This window comes from Paroedura picta, chromosome 7 (genome assembly GCF_049243985.1).
Source record: "Paroedura picta isolate Pp20150507F chromosome 7, Ppicta_v3.0, whole genome shotgun sequence".
NCBI lineage: Eukaryota > Metazoa > Chordata > Lepidosauria > Squamata > Gekkonidae > Paroedura > Paroedura picta.
In genome coordinates this window covers 124,110,780-124,131,313 of record NC_135375.1, presented here as the reverse complement: position 1 = coordinate 124,131,313, position 20,534 = coordinate 124,110,780, and the positions used below count along the sequence as shown (strand labels likewise).

At 46.9% G+C, this 20,534-nt stretch overlaps 1 protein-coding gene across 16 annotated transcripts in view; it reads left to right on the top strand.

Moving 5' to 3' along the window:
• Positions 1-20,534, top strand: part of ADGRL3 (adhesion G protein-coupled receptor L3) — an 808,020-nt gene that overhangs the window by 602,254 nt on the left and 185,232 nt on the right. For all 16 annotated transcript variants that reach the window (XM_077346366.1, XM_077346369.1, XM_077346357.1 and 13 more), the window contains exons 10-11: positions 1,114-1,299; positions 11,208-11,246. In XM_077346366.1, the coding sequence (XP_077202481.1) occupies positions 1,114-1,299; positions 11,208-11,246 (225 nt within the window). The remainder of the gene's footprint in view (positions 1-1,113; positions 1,300-11,207; positions 11,247-20,534) is intronic.

Genomic DNA, 20,534 nt, shown 5'->3' with positions numbered 1-20,534 from the left:
CGTAATTTCCGCCACTCCTGGCGCTGATGTGCAGATTCGCTGTACAAAGCTATTCTTTCTGCTGGGAGAAATGAAATGATTGTCGGCCTGCCCAAAGTGGCCAAGCCAGCGGCTGGGGGAGGCAGAACACAGAGGCTTAGCTCAAGGAGCCAAAGCACTGAAGGGGCTCAATTGATGGCGATCACTAGTGGTCAGGTCCAAGCTAAGACCCAGCGGCAGCGCCAGCATCACTGGCCCAGGCGGGCAGCAGCACAGGTTCAGGAGGGGATGGGTGTACCTGTCGGGACAAAATACCTTGAATCAGGGCCCCATGCTAATTACACTAGCAACAAAAGTGGGCTCCCCACAGAGAAGGCAGAGGCCTCCGTGGACTCCAGGAAACTCCCGTAATGAGCACAGACAAAAAATGACGATATAAATGAAGCAAAAGGGGGGAAATACGTCTACTTGAAGAGGGCTGCATACAAGGGGGGTGGGGGGGAAGGGAAACAGTCTGTTCAACCCCAGGAGCCCACAGAATGTTTGCGTGGGAAATTGGGGGCATCTCCAAATTTCCAATTCCCCATCCTGATGAGTCGTTGTGGGCCCCGGCCCCGCTTGTTCCTGTTACTTCGGGAAGGCCTTTGGCCTTTCCGCCCGGGCCCTTTTGGAAAGGAAAGCGAGCCAAACAAAGCCTCCTGCAAAGCGAGAACAAAATAGATGGTATCAGCCTTCAAACACGACAGAACGGAACAGGACACGTTTCGGCCGGGGCATTTCCTTAATGAGACAAGAGGAGACTGGCCCCAGGGTCAGAACAATTCATGGTAATCGCCGAGAAAAGCGGATCTCTCGGTTGTGCGTCGGAAAGGAAGCGGAGGTTGTCTTTTGGTAGCCAGAGGTTAGGAAAGATTTCTTAGAAATGGTCCCAAATAATTACAGTTTCAGAATATGAAAAATGTCGGGAAGGGAGGAAGGCTGTTTGCACTTGCAGCTGAAACCTGATTTATGATACCTCTAAGTAACTGCGGTGCCTTACAGCGGGGCGGTCCCTTTCCCAAGCACAAGACCACAAGTTCCTTTCCCCCCGAGGTGGCCAGAGACCATAATTTTCTCCTCTCCTCCAAACTGCAGCTCAAGTCCGGAGAGACAGCTGCCAACGTTGCGAGGGAACTTGCCGAACAGACGAAAAGCCACCTGAACGCCGGAGACATCACCTACTCGGTCCGAGCCATGGACCAGTTGGTGGGCCTACTAGACGTGCAGCTCCGGAACCTGACGCCCGGCGGGAAAGACAGCGCTGCCCGGAGCTTAAACAAGGTAAGGAAAGAGCAGCCATGGAAAGCAGGAGAGGGTTAGGTTGGTTCTACTTCTACACGGGGAGGTATTGCCATCAGAGAGAGAGAACAGGATCTGCAAAACCCGAGTTCAGATCCCCTACAGCAGGGGTAGTCAAACGGCGGCCCTCCAGATGTCCATGGACTACAATTCCCAGGAGCCCCTGCCAGCGAATGCTGGCAGGGGCTCCTGGGAATTGTAGTCCATGGGCATCTGGAGGGCCGCCGTTTAACTACCCCTGCCCTACAGGGACACAAAAGCTCACTGGGCAGCCTAAGACCTGTCCCATCACAGGGCTGTTGTGAAGAGGAAACAGGGAGGGAAGAGCTGGGCTACCTTGAGTCGCACTGATGCTACCTTGCGCTTCTAGGAAGAGCGGCTGAATAAAAGCATGGGGGGGGGGTAAATAGATGGGTCTCCGCTATTCTCCCCCACGGGAGCATTTCCAGACTGTGTCCCTTGCAAGAACACCGCCTGATTCAGGGGACGGGGGCCTGTGGGTCTCATCCAAGGCAAATGTTGAGGGTTCAGTTTTGTGGACTGTGGGAGGAGTTCACGGAGCAAGGAAGGGATGGATTCCAAGGTGATATCGCCGCCCTGGGGGTTCTTCTGGAACGAAGCCTGTGTGGCAAAAACCTTATTGTGAGACTGAGAACTGTGCACTCTGCCCCCTCCCCGCTTGGCTGTCCCTCACAAAAAGAAGAGAAAACATTCACACACTCAGTTATCTATTTATTTGTCTATCGTCTGTATAGACCTCCGCTCCAAGACCAGCCATCTCATGGCAGTTAACAGTAAAGTTAAAAACGCAACTATAGCAAACAATTAGAACCAATCCATCACCCACCCGCTGCAGTTCTCCTAGCACAGGTGAGTTTCTTGCAGTTGGTGCCAGAGTTTGGTACCTGGAGGAGCAGCCCAAGAACTTCCCTTGGGCTGGCCTCAACCAAATGCCTGGCGGAAGAGCTCCGTCTTACAAGCCCTGGGGAACTGTGTAAGCTCTTCTGGGAGCTCTTGCCACCAGGCAGGGGCAAGGGCCAGGGGCCCTTCTCACGCTTCAGGGATCACCAACTTATTAACACTTGCAGAGTGCCCAGCCCTGCAAGGGACATAGCGGGGAAAGCTTCTAGTTAACTGTTTCTCTCATTCCAGCTAGATTTGTGTCCAGAGATTCAACAAAAGGAGCTGTGACTCTCAAAAGCTTATTCCCCCGATACCTTATTGGTCCCTGAGGGGCTTCTGGTCTTAAATCTAGCTGTTACTCTCACACTGCTGCTCTCCCCTGATTACTCTGTTGAGTGGCAACATCCTCCTAGGAGGAGGACTGGTTCTTTAGCCAACCCCTCCAAGCAAAGGCAAACCAAAGCAAATACCCACATGCTTCAGCAGTGAGCTGGACACTAATGTACCGCAAGGACTCACCTAGGGATGTGCATTAATGTCTACCCAAATGCCTTATAGGTATTTTTCAGGTATATTTCAGCATTCCAAATGTATCTGGGTTTTCTCTGGAAAACTGGGGGAGGGAAATCCTTGAAAAAAATCCTGGATTTATTTGGGAATTACTGATAGATCTGAAAACAGAGGAGAAGCAAGAGCACATCGCTCCCGCCTCTCAGCTGTTCCTTAGGCTTCTTCTGCAATCCCTTTAAAGTTTAAAGGGACTGCAGAACGACAGCCTGAGGATCAGAGGGAGCAGACTGTTCCCGCCACTCAGGTTGGCACTGGCTTCTCATTCAGCCCTGTTTAAACCAGACTGCAGGGGAAGCCATCCCAGCCAGTGTCCGAGTGCCTTGCGGAGTGATTTGCCTGAAGCACACAGATGCTGGATCTGGCTCCTTTTGCACCACAATTTAAGCTGGGATGCAGGAGAAGCTGTCCTAGTCAGGATCTGCATGCCCTGGGGAACATGCAGATCGAGGACTGTGAGAGACTTAGATTTCTGAATAAGTAAACCTTTTGAAGAAAGTTTCTTCATTAGAGAACTGCAAGTACCTAACACATTGGAGACATAGTTAGAACTGATTCACAGAGCATAGGGTAAGCAATACAGGATTTTCCCCACCTCCCTTGGGAACTCGAACCAGGCAAAGGAGTCAAAACAAAGAGATAAACTTTGGGCTTCAAGGGATGGGTCAGTGTGAGAAGCTACAGGGCACTAAGGAGGGGGGAGGTGAAGAATGTCTGGGGAGGATGGGAAGCATAAAATATAGCAGCAAGAAACCAACCTTGGGGTGTCAAGCAAAGGCACCTGGGCTACATCAGAGCACAAAGGGCAGGCACACCAAACACTCCATCATTCAGCAGACTATAATCGTGGCAGAAACACATGGGGGTTCTGACGAAGAGCTGGCTTCTCCTGCAACGTGGTTTAAACCACGCTGCCATTCCAGTCAGGATCCAGTCATGATCTTGGGGAGCGATCTCTCACGCAGATCCTGGGTTGCCTCCTTCTGCAGCTCATTTGAAAGCAGGCTGCAGCAGTATCAGATCCCTGTTGACTTTCTCAATGATCATGCAGGACCCAGCAGCGAAGCCCCTTGATTGAGGTAGTGATACGAAGCTCATGACTATTCTTGCTGAAACTCATTTGATAAGCAATACAATGTAATCATTGTAACTCCAACAGACCTCAACATGCACCAACAGAAGGCGGCGGGATTCCCCTTTATCCAACAGAAAAGGTGGGCTTCTCCATTCCCATGGAAAGTACACTAATAGCCTTGCAATCAGGTGCATATTATATCATTCATGCCAAGCGGACCGAGGCCAGGCTCACCCGATAACATCCAGGCTCCCTTCCTCCTGCAAGTCCATTCTCCCAAAAGGAATTTAGCAATTAGACGACATAACCGCAGGCAAAGCAAAACAATAAAAACAGTTACAGGCAGTTAGATTTTCTCAGGCCCCTTGACAAAGGACCAGACATGGACAGATGGCACCGACAGGCTTTTAGAGACACCTCATCAATACCTGACAAATAACCCCAAATTTCCAAATAACAACTAATAATAATACCAAATGACCATGGAGGCAGCAGTCTCCCTGGGGCAGGCTAATTCAGGAGGTGGCCTCTCCTGCAGCCCAGTTTAAACCAGGCGGTAGTGGAAAGCAAGCCAGCCCCAGAATTGGGCTGTGTTTTTATTTTATTTTATTTTATTTTTTGTTTTAAATCTGGTATTCTTCTTCTTGGGTCTATTGGACCAGGAAAAAATTGATTTATGTTGCCTTGAGATCCACTGTAATGTGATGAGATTTCCAGCCACCACCTGGAGGTTGGCAACTCTGAGCATATATGGAGGGAGGTGGGCAAACTGGCTCAACAATTCCAAGCAGGACTGGAAAATGCTGCAGGTTGTTGTTTTATTAAACTTATTTTGCATAGCTTTTGTCCCGATCTGTAATGTTTTGGAGATTTCCCATCAATCCGTGGAACCCTTTGAATAGACTAATCTACTGGGATTGATACATTGGCTCTGTTGGAGCAAGCTTTACATCCAAGATTTGGAGGGAAAATGTTTAAGCCTTATTGTCAGAGCATGCACAATCTATGCAAATGCATTGTCCAAACCAAGTTACAAATTTCAGCACTGATTCTCGTCCTGCTGTTGTGGCTTTATGCTTCTCAGGAATTTGTAACACGGAGGAGTTTTTAAAAGATGTGGTCTTCTGCTTGTGGTCTTCCTGGGAGCAGTCGGCTTCATAGTCTCAGCACTGTTATTCTGCTCTCAGCCACACCTCAGGCTTCTTTAACCATCCCTAATTGAAACTGTTGTGTCCCAAGGCCCAGCATAATTTTTGTTGCAGAGTTCCAACAGTATCCTTTATCACATCAGAGGCCAATGTGAAACACTACCTCTGACGTTGATCCCCAGTTGAAGGTCTTCCCTCTAGACCACTAGAAAGGTCTTCTTCTCAACGCTGGGCTTAAAAAGATCAAGAATATTTCTAGCATCCAGGTGTTCCTGTGGTTGCTAAGCAACTGTATGCTCAATTATGTTGCTCGGAAACCAGAGATCAGATACTGGACGATAATTTACTGGGTCATCAGCACTCAAAGATCCCCTTAGGGAGTGGATGGATAACAGCCTTTTAAAGAGATGGAAGCTTCTTACCCATCATCATCTGATATTTTATAGATCACCTAAATTATACTTAATAATAATTGAGAATGGAATTATATCTGGAAAGCAATCTACCCTTAGAAGTTTTTATTAGCCAGGAAAGGCAACCGTTCAATAAGCAGGTGGTTAAAAGCTTCTTCCCCAAGGACGCCATCGCTATGTCTGAGGAGGGAACAAAGTGAAAGCGATCCAAGACGGAGTGACATGACAATGCAATCAACGCCTCCGGCACCGATGTCGTTCACAGCTGGGGCATCTGCGTCAGACTTGGGGCGAGCAATTTTATTTTCACAAGGGTTCACGAGCAGGTCATGACCTGAGGCACGCATGATGAACGCTGCACACACGTCAGTGGAAGCCGTCTGCGCCAGGACTAAGAGCACTTGGCCAGCTCAGTCAGGGGACTCCCCCACGTGGCCCTGGCACATCATCATCATCATCATCATCATCATCATCATCATCATCATCATCATCATCATCATTATTATTATTATTAGATTTATATCCCGCCAGTCCCTCATGGTCCTTAGTACTCAGAACTGAAAAACAATATTCATGCAATTCTACCTCCTTATTTGCTGGTCTGTCAAGAGGAGAGTGACGCAAGTCCCCCTTTGCCAGCCTGCCTTCCCTGAAAGAAATAATTCTTGTCATCCCACCCATTATGTGAACAAAAATTGAATTGTGGGCATAGGAGTGGTTGTCCATTGGGCCCGCTTGGACTGATCAAGTAAGATGTTGAGAAAGATGATGACGATGATGATGATCAAGTGGGGAAGGAAGACCTGTATTCCTAGAGGGACTTTACTGACAAACTTGACTTGTAGTGGGATCAGGAGGACACCTTCTTGGAAGTGAGAACCATTGGAAGTGAGAACCAACAACTGAGTAGGACTCTGAGAAGACCTGCTTAAGACTGTTCCCTGAATCCCCCCAGCTATAATTCACAAAGTAATCCACATGCAGTAGTGAAATACTCAAAGATATAAGTGAATTTCTGATTTTAATTCAAGCAAGACCTTCTCTAAGCAAGACCTTCTTTTGACCAAGCAAGACCTTCTCTTGACCAAGCAAGACCTTCTTTTGACTAAGCAAGACCTTCTCTAAGCAAGACCTTCTCTTGACCAAGCAAGACCTTCTCTAAGCAAGACCTTCTCTTGACCAAGCAAGACCTTCTCTAAGCAAGACCTTCTTTTGACTAAGCAAGACCTTCTCTTGACTAAGCAAGACCTTCTCTTGACTAAGCAAGACCTTCTCTAAGCAAGACCTTCTCTTGACCAAGCAAGACCTTCTCTAAGCAAGACCTTCTCTTGACCAAGCAAGACCTTCTCTAAGCAAGACCTTCTTTTGACTAAGCAAGACCTTCTCTTGACTAAGCAAGACCTTCTCTTGACCAAGCAAGACCTTCTTTTGACCAAGCAAGACCTTCTCTTGACCAAGCAAGACCTTCTTTTGACTAAGCAAGACCTTCTCTTGACTAAGCAAGACCTTCTCTAAGCAAGACCTTCTCTTGACCAAGCAAGACCTTCTCTAAGCAAGACCTTCTCTTGACCAAGCAAGACCTTCTCTTGACCAAGCAAGACCTTCTCTAAGCAAGACCTTCTCTTGACCAAGCAAGACCTTCTCTTGACTAAGCAAGACCTTCTTTTGACTAAGCAAGACCTTCTCTTGACCAAGCAAGACCTTCTCTTGACCAAGCAAGACCTTCTCTTGACCAAGCAAGACCTTCTTTTGACTAAGCAAGACCTTCTCTAAGCAAGACCTTCTCTTGACCAAGCAAGACCTTCTCTAAGCAAGACCTTCTTTTGACTAAGCAAGACCTTCTCTTGACTAAGCAAGACCTTCTCTAAGCAAGACCTTCTCTTGACCAAGCAAGACCTTCTCTTGACCAAGCAAGACCTTCTCCATGCCACCACATTTGCACAAAGGACTGTTCCCAAGTTGCACTGAATGAATGTAGGGCCTGTGTATGGCATTCCCTTGTTTTTTCTTTCTATGTGTATAAAGCGCATGTAGAGGTGGACATGTGGTTGAAAGCCACCAATGTATCTGGTTGCTGGTCTCCCGTTTCAATTACAAAGTCGACACGCATTGCCTCTTCCTTACCAACTGGCTTACGCATGTGCTTTCAGGCTGTCCGTGTGTTCATTGTAATGTGCAATCAGGGCTCTTAGCTGGGGTCACCACAGGGTCATCCCTGACTCCCAGTCATGCCTGCTGCTGTCCCTGGGAAATTAATGTCATTTTGTAAAACCCAAAGTCCCACATTTTTAAATGCTGTCTGGTGTGCAAAAGTCCATGTCTGTGTCTTAAATTGTAAATCAGAAGGGGACGGCAACCAATGAAGCAGCCCCCTCGTTCCTGTCATGATGTCTCTCTTGTGAAATCCACAGGTTTCACATAAACTTCCACTTTCTGCCATTGTTTTCCTGCTCAGGCACTTCTATTTAGAAGAATTACCAGTTTTCTGACTTTGGGTAAAACTCTTAATATTTCTCACCCGTGGCTTACCAAGGACCGCCTCACTTAACTGGCTGCAGTATCTCATTGCTAGCAATCTATTTTTAATCCTCCTAATACACACTGCACCCATCCCCCCTACACACACACACAAAGACACACACATTTTCCATTTTGTTCAGGCTGTGGCAGAAGAAGTAGAAAAAAAGGCTCTTAAACAGAGCAAATGATTCCCAGATCCGTTGAGTGCTCTGGCCGGGCAGTTTTGTCTCATCAAGTTTCTGCAGTCAAATAGCATCAATCCATTACGGACGGTGTGGAAATGCGAGAGAGAGAGAGAGAGAGAGAGAGAGAGAGAGAGAGAGAGAGAGAGAGAGAGAGAGAGAGAGTGTCGAGTCCTCTAAGCCACGGCCTGGCCAGTCCATCACATCACTCACAGCCTCAGTCACTTCCTAGCCCTTTTTCTTCCCCTCGTGATTTTATGGGAAGCCATGGCTTTTTGCCCGAACCCGGAGAAAATGATGTGCTTCCATGCACATATCCAGAACTGCTCGCTGAACTCGAATGCACAATCCAAATGCACACATCAGCTGTCTATTCTTCATTAGCTTTCATGGGCACATGTTGATGTGCATCCAGAGAAGATCGCATTCGCATTCCAAATGAGGAGCATGTTTGAGATTTCATCTAAATGCGCATTTCATTGAACGTTATCAAAGATGTCTTCATGCAAATGGACCTCTGATTTACACTCAGAGTTCCTGATACAAAGGCAAATCACCGACTGGATCAGGACACATGTTCATGGAGAAACACATTCATTGGCGCAGATGGCCCTGCAAATGGTATCTGAAAGCATCAGGGATGAGATGTGGGCCCAGGGACTCCATCCCCCACCGCTTGAGTCCGTCTTCCCTTCCATATTGGCTGCCTAGTGCCATAGCACTAAACTGAATTACTGATGCTTGTGAAGGAAGGATCATGTGCTCAACCCCTGATGTTCGGTTCCCTTGCCCACTAATACAGCCTTTCTCAACTTTTTGCTATTGAGAAAACGCTGAAACATTCTTCAGGCTGCACTGATCTCTTAATCCAGGGGTAGTCAAACTGCGGCCCTCCAGATGTCCATGGACTACAATTCCCAGAAGCCCCTGCCAGCATTTGCTGGCAGGGGCTTCTGGGAATTGTAGTCCATGGACATCTGGAGGGCCGCAGTTTGACTACCCCTCTCTTAATCCCTCCAATGGCCATCTCAGTGGGGGGCTTTCTGGAAGATGGAAGATGTGGGCTCCACGGGTGCATGTCCTTCAGCCCAGATTGCTCAGGAAACTTCCCGTGATCAAGGGGAACGTTTCCCCCCAAATACGGAACTAATGGGTAGAGTGATCCAGTGTGGTGCCTTGTGGCATTTGCTTGCCAATGCAGTGTCTCCACTCTCCTACTGCAAGGACCGCCGCCCTCTTTATTCCCCAGCGGCATGAAAGGGAGTTCTTATACACAACCTTCCTCTGAACTCATTCGGGAGGACTTGGATTTGAGGAGAGGAAGGACCATTCTCACCCACCGCAGCAGCCCATGTTACTAATATAGGGAGTGACGAGATTTAAAGTGCTCCCTTGCCTCGGTAACTTCCTCTTTGAATCAGGGGAGCTTTGTCAATGTAACACAGACAGCAAAGTTCATTAAGCTTAACAGACAAGGAACTGCCATGTGCATCCAACAAGAGTGGTTGTGTTGCTTGTGCTGTTGGCCAACATCCGAATGTTGACTGCCTGGGAGAAATTGGGAAAAAAGAATGCCTCAACATAAATATAACCGAACTTGTCCAAAATGCTTTGGTGAATGCTGACAGATGGCATTGTGCTGAATTTGCACAAAGTTGTAGTCTCACTGTGGGATTTCCCCCTGGGGGGTGGGGCTGGAGAAGCCCATAAACCACCAGCTGTCCGCTCTTTGCCTATTCGTCCGTCCCTAGGCTCAACCGTTGCTCCACCTCAGCGGTTTCTTCTTGGCACCACTGTCAATTCATCCTTCTTACGGCTTCTCAGTGCAGAGCTGAGATGTAGCCCTGAGATCAGAATCCTCCCACTGAATTGGAAGCACCGGGGTGAGAGCTACATGTTCCCCTCGTCAGACCAGCTAGGTTGATGCATGGATCTTGTGGCTCCGTCGTCCCCCAGCACCAAACAGCAAGACTTTTCCGTAGATTCGGCTCGTGTCTAGTACTGAATGTGTAGCGGAGGCAGCTTGGGCCTTCGGAGGTTCAGTCCACATAAATGGATGGAGCGCAGGTATTAAGTGTGCATCCCCACGCACATTCTTCCTGCACTAGTCAACTATGTGTGATTTGGCAACAGGAAAACAGCAGCAGTGTGGGGAGAGATGACAGGTCTCATGAACTTGTCTTCTGCTGAGTCTGACCTTTGCATTGTCAAGGCCAATACGGTCATCCCAGACTGGCAGCAGCTCTCCATGGTAGCTCTCAGGTAGAGGTCTTACCCATCCCCTCCTGCCTAAGTTCTTTTAGCTGGAGATGCTGGGGATTGAACTGGGGGCCTTCTGCATGCCGAGCAGACACTCCACCACTGAGCCATGACCCTTTCCAATGCACAGCCCCTGCCTAAGGTCACTGTGGCCCTGGCTAGATCCACTCTGGTTGGCTTCTTCCTGGACTGTATTAATCTAAATCTGCTCCCTCCCACGCGATGCATTTTGCATGCCCTGTGATTTGGAGCTGTGTATGGAGCTGTGAGCCAGATCACTCACACCATTGTATCTATTAAGAGCTTCCAAAAACTCAATGAGGGACAATTTCATGGGAAGTTGTAGAGAGTTTTTAAATTGGCCATGGGGCCAAGTTAAGGTTTATAAGAACAATTTTCACTGGGAAGAGTACCTCTGCGGTTCAGTTTCTTCTTATTCATTTGATTATGGCTGAATAAGATGATTCTGGTTTTGGAGAGGCATCATCTGGGCATGGAATTGGGTTCACTGTGGGTGGGCAGGTAGTTGTGAATTTCCTGCATTCTGCAGGGGGTTGGACTAGATGACCCTGGAGGTCCCTTCCAACTCTATGGTTCTATGATTCAGTACTCTGATACCTATAACCATGCCAGTTTAAGCGCAAGTTGGTCTTTAATCCTATTAAAAGGCTGTTGCTTAACTCAGTGTGTAAGCTGTTTTCTTAAAAATAAGTTGTGATCGGCATAAATGTTGCATGTGTGCGTTGTTTTTCTTGTCACTAACAGTGTCTTTTCTCCCCCCCTCCCCCCCTTGGTGTTTCTTCTGCTGTTTTGATGGATTCAGCTTCAGAAAAGGGAACGGTCTTGCAGAGCCTATGTCCAGGTACTCCAAACTATTAATGCATGTACAATTCTTTGCTACCTTGTTGGGGGTCAATACTGTTGTGAGTATCGCGGTGCCGTCAGACTGTACAGTACCTTGGGGAGTTTCACAGCCCAAAATGGGCAGGCTTTGATATGAGATGGTTGCATAAAACTATGACTTGTTCTGTCAGAACACCGTAGCTCTGCGCAACCATCCTAGTACAAAAGAGGACACCCAAGATCAGGGGTAGTCAAACTGCGGCCCTCCAGATGTCCATGGACTACAATTCCCAGGAGCTCCTGCCAGCGAATGCTGGCAGGGGCTCCTGGGAATTGTAGTCCATGGACATCTGGAGGGCCGCAGTTTGACTACCCGTGCCCAAGATAATTAGGAGGGAAACTGACGCATCTGAGCCTTTTCAAGTCCTGAAAGTATCCAGATGTATTAATAGAGAGAAGACACCGTAGGGAAGGCGATAAGGAGGTCCTAAAACGATGCACCAGGAGTAGAAAAGGTGGGTAGAGAGAGCTTTCATTCCCTATCCCATAATGCTAGAATTTGGGGGCACCCAATGAAGTTGAAGGGCAGGGGAACTCAGGGGCACCAATTGAAGTTGGTGGGTAGAAAGAAAAAAATACTTCTCTACTCAATGAGTAATAGAATTGTGAGGTTCACTTCCACTGGTTGGCCCAGAGCACTGGTTGGCCAAGAGTCAGGACTCGCCAGCCTCGTAGGTACTCCAAGCAAAATGAAAGAACCTGACGAATGGCTGTCTTCGGCAAATCTTTTAATCAATCAGTCCAATGGGGGGCAAAATACAGTGCGCTTCTACCCACTCCCCCAAGTAACAATACTGCTGTAAAATTGGAAGGTTACTGCTGTAACCACAGGAGAATTTTTGTGGGGTAATTAATCCTTTGAACCTTGGAATCATTGATGAAGTTCTGAAGAACAAAAACTGTTTACTGGTCTGCGTTTTGATTTATTGGAAGATGTGGAGAAGACTGTCATTGGTCACCTTCTTTCGATTGGTTTGACTTTAGAAGGGTATCAGGTTTGCGGAGGGAGGTCTCTCAGCGGCTACTGGCCATGAAAGTTAAAGGGAACCTTCTTCTCTAGAAGCAGACTGTCTCAGAAACCCAGTGTTAGGAGTCAACATCTGGGCAAGGCCTTGGCCTCTGTGCCCCATTTGCGGCACGCCAGGGCCACAGATTGGTCACGGTGTGGAACGGGACGCTGGGCCAGATGGAGAACCGGTCTGATCCAGCAGGGCTCTTCTTTTGTTCCGGCACAACCATGTAGACGCCTGCAATCATTTTATCCCTCCCACAGTCCCTTTCTGGACACGGCGTCTGACAGCAAATCTGAAGCCTGAGCTTTAAAGTGGACAATTTATCGGCCATTTAGTGTAATTGGGAAATTTTAGTGAGGATTTTTCAGCAAAACCATCTTAGTAGATCACATTGTTCTGACACCAAATAATGTCGGTCTTTCATCACTGGAAATCTCTGAAACCTCTTAATCAATCTGCCTCCTGCGGGCAGTGGTCAGACCTGTGGCCAGAAATTTGCGATCAGGGGTCTAAAGAATTACTGGACCGGAGAACCATAAGTCAGTTTGAAACAGCAGAAACTTCAGGATAAGTCTCATGGGCTTTAGTGAATGTTGTGAATGTTTTAATTTGAAATGAACTGGGTTTTAAGTCGGGGGGGGGGGGGGAGAGTAATGTGGGGGGATTGTTTCCAGGAAAGCTTTAACAAGCTTTCCTGCTGTATTGTGTTAAGGGCTGTTCTGTGTTGTTTTATTGTAATTTTTAGTTGTGGTTGCTAGTCTTGTAGGCCTTTTCAAGTGTATAAAGAAACAAGGTAAAAAAAATCCTTAACTACATCAATGGTAGTTGATAAAGCAGACTTTACTTATTTTTATTTCTTTATACATTGATAGGTTTATATACTTCCCCTCTTGGACTTGACGTTTTGGGGCGGTAAACAATAGGTTGGGCTAACATTGAACCATCGTATTTAACAATAATACAATGCCAACAAAACAGTAAAACCTAGTTTAAAGGCAGCTGTCAGCATCAGTATAAATGAGTATCTGCATTGATAGTAAAATCACTAGCATTGGTATTAAGTAGGGGGTGGAGAGTCAGGGGGAGTGACGGGGGGGATGGGGGGAGGCCCGGGGACTTGATATAGTATGATTTTCCAGCTGGCCTCAGCCATAAGCCTGGTGGAAGATCTTCTTCCTCTCGCAGGGCCTGCATAACTGAGCATGCTCCGTAGGACCCTCCTTTCCCCCGGAAGCTCATTCTACCAGGCGGGAGCCAAAGCTAACAGGTTGAGGCCACTGGAGATTGGATTGGCTGCTCGGATTTTGAAAAACCTTGCTTTTGCTGCAGCAGCCGTCACAATGCAAGAATTGTCACAGTATAATTGAAGTTAAGCTGTAGCAGTCATTTTGTGGCTCACTCTGTCTCCCATGGCAGCCATTTTGTGGTGGCAGCCATTTTGTTGCTGCAAATGCCATGCCCTGTCAGAATTACAAAGGTGCCCATGGGAAAAATGTTTGGGGACCAAGACCAGTTTATCCATGTACCTCATTTAGCAAGTGCTACGGGCATCGTGCTTCCAGGGGCCCTGCGCAACGCCTCTCCCCTATGGATCAGAGCTGAAGCCTCTCTCCTCCCCCCTTCTCCTCCTTTTAGGACACTCAGATTGACACCCCTTTCCACTGTGGGGGTCCCTCTGCCCCCAGTCTGGCTGTTCCACCAATATTGTATTTTATTAGGGCCCCAGAAATCCAGTTCTGGTGTTATAGGCCCCGCAAATCCTTAAACCACTCCTGTTGGGGGCCCTGCCTTATGTGAGGGACAGTAAGCTATTGATTAACATCAGAGGTACCACCAGGTTATGATCAATATTTCCAAACCCTGAAATACTGGGGTGTAGATAAACCTATAAACAAGTGGATATGTATTGGGATTTGTTGAGAGGGGGGGGTTGAAGTAGTGCAGGAATGCAGCTACCAGAGCGCATGTTCTCTACATGTGACGTGAGCTATGCAAAGAGGCAGCTTGCATCACTTACAACAGCTTGAAAATTGCGTACCCCTGGACTATGTCGAGAGCTGGTTGATAGAGTATCCCTTGTGGGTCACTTAATTGGCTTTACAACAACGAGCTCCACCGTGCATGTCAAACAGCTTCTAGACCCCCTCCGCTTCCGGCTTTGCTTAACGTGTACTGTTTTGTGTTAGAGTGTCAGGATGAGTATCCTTGTTAAATGGCTGGAATAAATTGGCTACCAGGGAGTACACAGTACAGTATATTAAATATAACAACGGGGAGTTTATTTAGTGATGCTCAGTGCTGGTGCCTAAGGAGCAAAGGATCCCAAACTTTTACCTACTATAATTAAAAGGACATCCCAAAATAGTCGGATTCACAGCGAGGGCTTTGTGGTTTGGCGGCCCATTGTTAAAGCGCTGTAAGCTTAATATATTTCACAGCGGGGGAAAACTTGCTCTTGATTTGTGTTGGTAAAGGAGAGAATGTCAATTCAGAGCCTGCAGTTTTGGGCATACAAAGAAACAGACAGCCGTTTGTCACTGGCGCATCTCATTTTCACATGGACATTAAGGAAGAACATGTGTGCGTGGCCCTGTGCACTAGGAAGGCTCTGCTAGAGCAACAGGAAAAAGGAACAGTGCAGGAATGCAGCTACTGGAATGCGTGTTCTTTCCATGTGACGATGAACTATGCAAATGGGCAGCTTGCATCACTTGCAACAGCTTGGAAATTGTGTACCTACCCCTGGACTATGTCGAGAAAGATGAAGAGAATGATACATTACATACAGAAAAGACATAAATGCAGAAATACAGGAGATCTCCCCAACAGAAATGTGGAACTATTGGTTCGCCATTGTTCACCCTTAAATCTGTTGACTGAGAAAATCCAGAGAATAATGCCATGGTTCTTGGAATTCTTGCGTTGATCTTCCATTGACCTGAGTAGTTAGTTTGGCCATTTTTGCAGTATCTGTGAGCTTGTCCATCCAGGCCTCTCAGCTTGGTGTTGATGGGGGATCAGCTGTCCTGGGTGACTAAGCTGGGTAAGGGGAACTCACCTACCCAGGTGTCAGTAGCATATCAGGTCAAGGCATCCCTTCAGAACAGTCTACTGGAGAATGGTCGTCTTCTTCAGCATCAAGGTCAAAGGGAAGGGAATTCAATGGGCATGCACACTCTCATTCCTTGAGATGAGGCAGAGATTAGGTCAGAGCATTTCACATGGCTTTGGGTTAGGAACCCTTGAACTGGAGGTCCTCCTGCTTGAATTTCTCAGGGATATATGGGTCAATATCCCCTTAATTCATGGGGCTTGAAGGCTTTATAACAATATCCATTGAGTCTGAGGTATTTTACTATCACATTATATTAAGTTTGAAGATTCTGGCACCTTGAAAAAGCACCCAGCAAAACGGGTGAATTAAGAGCCGGTTGCCGATTGGTTGCTTTGATGTCTGTCTTGATCCTCATGCCGTCTTACTCCCAAGAAAATTTCCTGTTGTTCCTTGTTGAATTGTTATGTTTATGTTTTGTTTATCTATCGTTCTTTCACAGTTGGCATGTAATCTTGGATGCTACCTCCCCCCCTTTTTTGCAAGATAATTCCTTTTTGATAGTTGTTAATTATAAAGGCTCGATTTTTCATGTTCTTCAGTTTGTGCATAATCTTTGTATCATTTTCTTATAATGATTTATGTCATCTTTATATTTCTTCATATCATATCATAGAAAATATAATTTCAATATTTTGGAGACATCAGCTCTTTTGAGTGGGTACCTTCCAGGACATTCAACAAGGGACTTGAAAGTAGCTGTTTTATTGGACACCTGTTTGCTTCTCCATCCAAGGTTTCAAGGCAACCAATATAATTGTCAACAGGACCTCTCTATTCCACCCAAATTCCCTGCTGAGTCTACCAAAATGCATTTATTTTGGAGAGAAGATACTTGGGGCCATTCCGCACTCGTTCAAAATTGCACAATGGTTGCAAAGTGAAATCGCTAATGATTTGCTGTTATGCACAATGTCGTTGACAATCTGCAACACTCCTGAAACCGATCGGCAAAAAGCGCTTCATTGTTATTCACAATATTCTTCGTCAAGGGTTCTGTTGTTGTCAATTTAAAATCCTCAACGCAACAGCTATGAGGATAGTTTCAAAGGGGAACTTTGTTGATCTGCAGTACAACTGCTAGATTCAAGACCAACAAGATTTTTGGAATATAAGCTTTTGACATTCTGTGCTCCCTTTGTAAGATACAATTTTCCAATTTGTGTCTGACTAAGCAGGCATTAACCCTCAAAAGCTTAGACTCCCAAAATATCTTGTGGATCTCTAAGGTACTACTGGATTCAAATCTAGCTGGTTAGGATGACACCGTGAAAATAGTTTATTCAGTATTATAAGCGAGGGATGTGAATAAGTGCTTCAGTAATTGGGTGGTCAAAACTGGTGAATAGCCCCTTTGTGTTTGGACACTTGTATTCATTGATAATGGACAGAAAGAAATCCGCTGCCATGGAGAATTGGCTGCTGTCCCTTTATGAAATTGTCTTTGGTGCCGTCCCCGTGCTCCGATTAGGGAGTAAAAGCAACAGCACAAAACACCCTTTGATCTGTTGTCGAACATGATAATTTACACGAGAAAGAACTGAACAATGGCCGGAAGCCACACCGTGTGGAGAGGCCACTCCAGCGAGACAAAAACAATGTAAAGACATTTAGCCAAATGACACATTTTCTTCTTTAATTAAAACCATCAAAGATAAATGGGCTCATCTGTCATCAGCGCCCCGGCACAGGCTAACGGCTTTCTAGTTTGCTTTTTTGACCCTTTTCTGTAAGGACTGCAGTGTTCTCTCTGATATTCGGCAGGGTCTGGGCCCTCCCACGGCCATACAAGGTCTGTAGGGTTGCCTTTGCACAGCCAATATTCCTGGGGATCCATGTGCCAGCTTTCAGGCTGCCTGATTCAGTTCTGCCCTCCTGTTTGATGAATGCATTAAAAACTTGTAACTGCTTATCAATAACTAGGAGGAAATTCTAGCAACGGGAGATTCGAGTAGAAACAATGCAGTCCACGTGCATTGGGGTATTTTAAGAAGAAGAGTTGGTTCTTATATGCTGCTTTTCTCTACCCGAAGGAGTCTCAAAGTGGCTTCCAGTCGCCTTCCCTTTCCTCTCCCCACAACAGATACCCTGTGAGGCTGAGAGAGCCCTGAGATTACTGAAGAAGAATTGATTCTTATATGCTGCTTTTCTCTACCTGAAGGAGTCTCAAGGTGGCTTACATTCGCCTTCCCTTCCTCTCCCCAACTGACCCCTGTGAGGGAGGGGAGGCTGAGCCAGCTCGGTCAGGACAGCTATATCCGGGCTGCAGCAAGCCCAAGGTTACCCAGCTGGCTGCATGTGGGGGAGCGGGGAATCAAACCCAGCTCGCCAGATTAGAAGTCTGCACTCCTAACCACTAGTCCAGGCTGGCTCTCTACACCAAGCTTGTATCAGCTTTGTGTTTGTTTTTGATCAATGTGGCCAGCTTCACAATGTTTTATGATGTCACTACCCCACTTTGTGTGGCGGCAGCAGTATTCAACTACAAAGGTAACCTCGGTAAACTGGGATGCCTTGCAGCCTTCTTTTTGAATTTAAGAAAAGGCTCTCCAGTGCTATAGAAAGGAAGAGGCAGCCTGACACATTTTTCCCCTTCTGAAAAGGCTATACATGGATAAGTGCTCACCGTTTCTCCAGAACTAAAGTAAACCAAAAAATAATAGGTATAGGCTTTGAGAAAAATGGTCTCTTGTGTTAGGGGTGATATCGGGAGAGCTATCCAATAGGTCTCCACAAACCAGACAGTAATATACACTAGTACGTGTACTAGCATCAGAGAACGGGTTGTGCCCGTGGAGGGCAGGGGAGGAGCTGGCAACAGTTATTTGTGGTTTGAGTCTCTCGCAAAGCCTAGCTTTCTTGTCACCGGCCCAATTGGAAGGGAAGAAGCGCACGTCTCCTGCAAACAAAGGCTTACAGGTATCCTTGGATATCCCCAAGAATTAATCATCTGCACAGGGCCACAGATCCAGGTGTTGAGGAAGCAAAGGAAGCACTAGGCACAATCCATAGCACAACAAACAGAGTTATAAGGCCTGGGCCTTCTGTGAAAGGGAGCCATTGCCTTGTGACTAAGTGCTCTTTTCTCACTCTTGGCAGTAATTTCCAGTTCAAGTCTACCGTTTCATCTCACTGTCAGTGCTTCAAGGGATTCTTTCTGGAGATTAGTGGAAAACAGCATTGTTGCTTTTAAAAAGTTTTCGTGTAATGTTTAGTTTTTCCTAATACAAAGGACTCTAGAACAGTTAGTTCAAACCACTCAGTGGGTTCTGAAGGCCAGGGGCACGTGATGGCAGGGGTAGAAGAGATCAAAGGGGCTTAGGGGAATGGGGACTGGCAAAAAAATCAGTGAGGAACACAATCAAGAAGAGAATGGGAGCAAGGTTGGCTATGGGAAGCTTGAGAGAAGAACATGTGCAAAAATGCCCAGTATTTTTTAGGTTCTGGTGCACTGGAACCAAAATGTATTGGTATTTCCTAATACCATATCAGTTTGGGGATTCAGAAAATATTAAGGGAAACTAAAGTTTTTAGCTCTGAGGCATTTAAAGGTACTGAGATCCATTTAAATGCCTTGGTCCCTGCAGAGCCTGCCAAACAGATCAGGGCTGCTAGACCACATCTGTCCAGAGGAGAGAGAGATGCTGTTCCTTGAATTTATGTTTGTACTGTGGCACACCATGAGATTAACCCAGCAACTGCCCAGAAAAGAAGGCCACAACCACAATGGTTAAAATCCAGCCCCCAAGTAAGTGCGGGCCTAGCTACTTGGGGAGTGCCACAGAATCTGGAAGCCTATCTGGTGCTGGTCCTCAGCACCTACTGATTCCAATAAAGTTCCAGCTCCCTGATGAGAGATGGATGCTGGCACATACTCTGACTCTGTTGCGTTCCGCTTGTATAGGGATGCCAAATTTACCGAGCAGCATCAGATCCCACTATGCTGTAAGGAGACGCCTATACAGGTAGAAGCCATTGATGGATGCCCTCAGCAATCCATTCTGTTTATGCATGGGCCGTATCCATGTTTGGGCATGTATAGCAACATGAAGAGAAACTCTGCTTTGACATCGCCTGCATGCCTCAATGTCCTCTGGAGTTGGGAATATCCTGGTTGGAGAGGCACAATGCCCATGATTGACTGGAGCCAGCAGGAGATGCAGTTCAAAGACTCATGCCCCCACAGAGATTTGCCAACCCTGTTGGGGGTCGCAACTCCTCAAACCCTAGGGATTCTACCAGTAACCTAGGGATTCTACCAGTACTCAGCGTATGCTGAGTTTGGGGATGATTTTGAGAAGAAGAGCCAAAAACTTACAGCTGGGGTTTATTATATGCCCATCTACCTCTCCTATCAAGAGCCTCTTGTGGCGCAGAGAGGTAAGGCAGCAGACATGCTACCTGAAGCTCTGCCCATGAGGCTGGGAGTTCGATCCCAGCAGCCGGCTCAAGATTTACTCAGCCTTCCATCCTTCCGAGGTCGGTAAAATGAGTACTCAGCTTGCTGGAGGGTAAACGGTAATGACTGGGGAAGGCACTGGCAAACCACCCCGTATTGAGTCTGCCATGAAAACGCTAGAGGGCGTCACCCCAAGGGTCAGACGTGACCCGGTGCTTGCACAGGGGATACGTTTACCGTTTTACCTCTCCTATTTCTGCACTATTTCTCTTTGTGAAAAGGGAGAGTGGGAACCTGAGACTATGTAATGACAATAGTGCCCTGAATAAAATAGAAATCAGTGACCATTATCCCCTGCTCTTAATTCTGGAGTTGCTGGAGGAACTGAAAGGGGCCGAAATTTATACAAATCTGTGGGTCCTACAACCTGATACATATCCATTCCAGGGATGAGTAGAAGACTGCCTTCCGTACTCTGTATAGGCAGCATGAATGTTGAGTGATGCCCTTTGGCCTGTGCAGTGCCCCTACAATATTTCAAGGTTTAGTGAATGACAAATTCCAGGACCTGCTGAACCAGTTAGTGATTATGTGGAAGAAACACATGCCTCCAGCACCACAATGGAACCCTTTCTCTTCCAGGAATTAACATCTACTGAACTCCTGCACTTGTCCATCTTCTACTTGCAGCAACTCATGCCCACTACATTATTTGGGAATGAG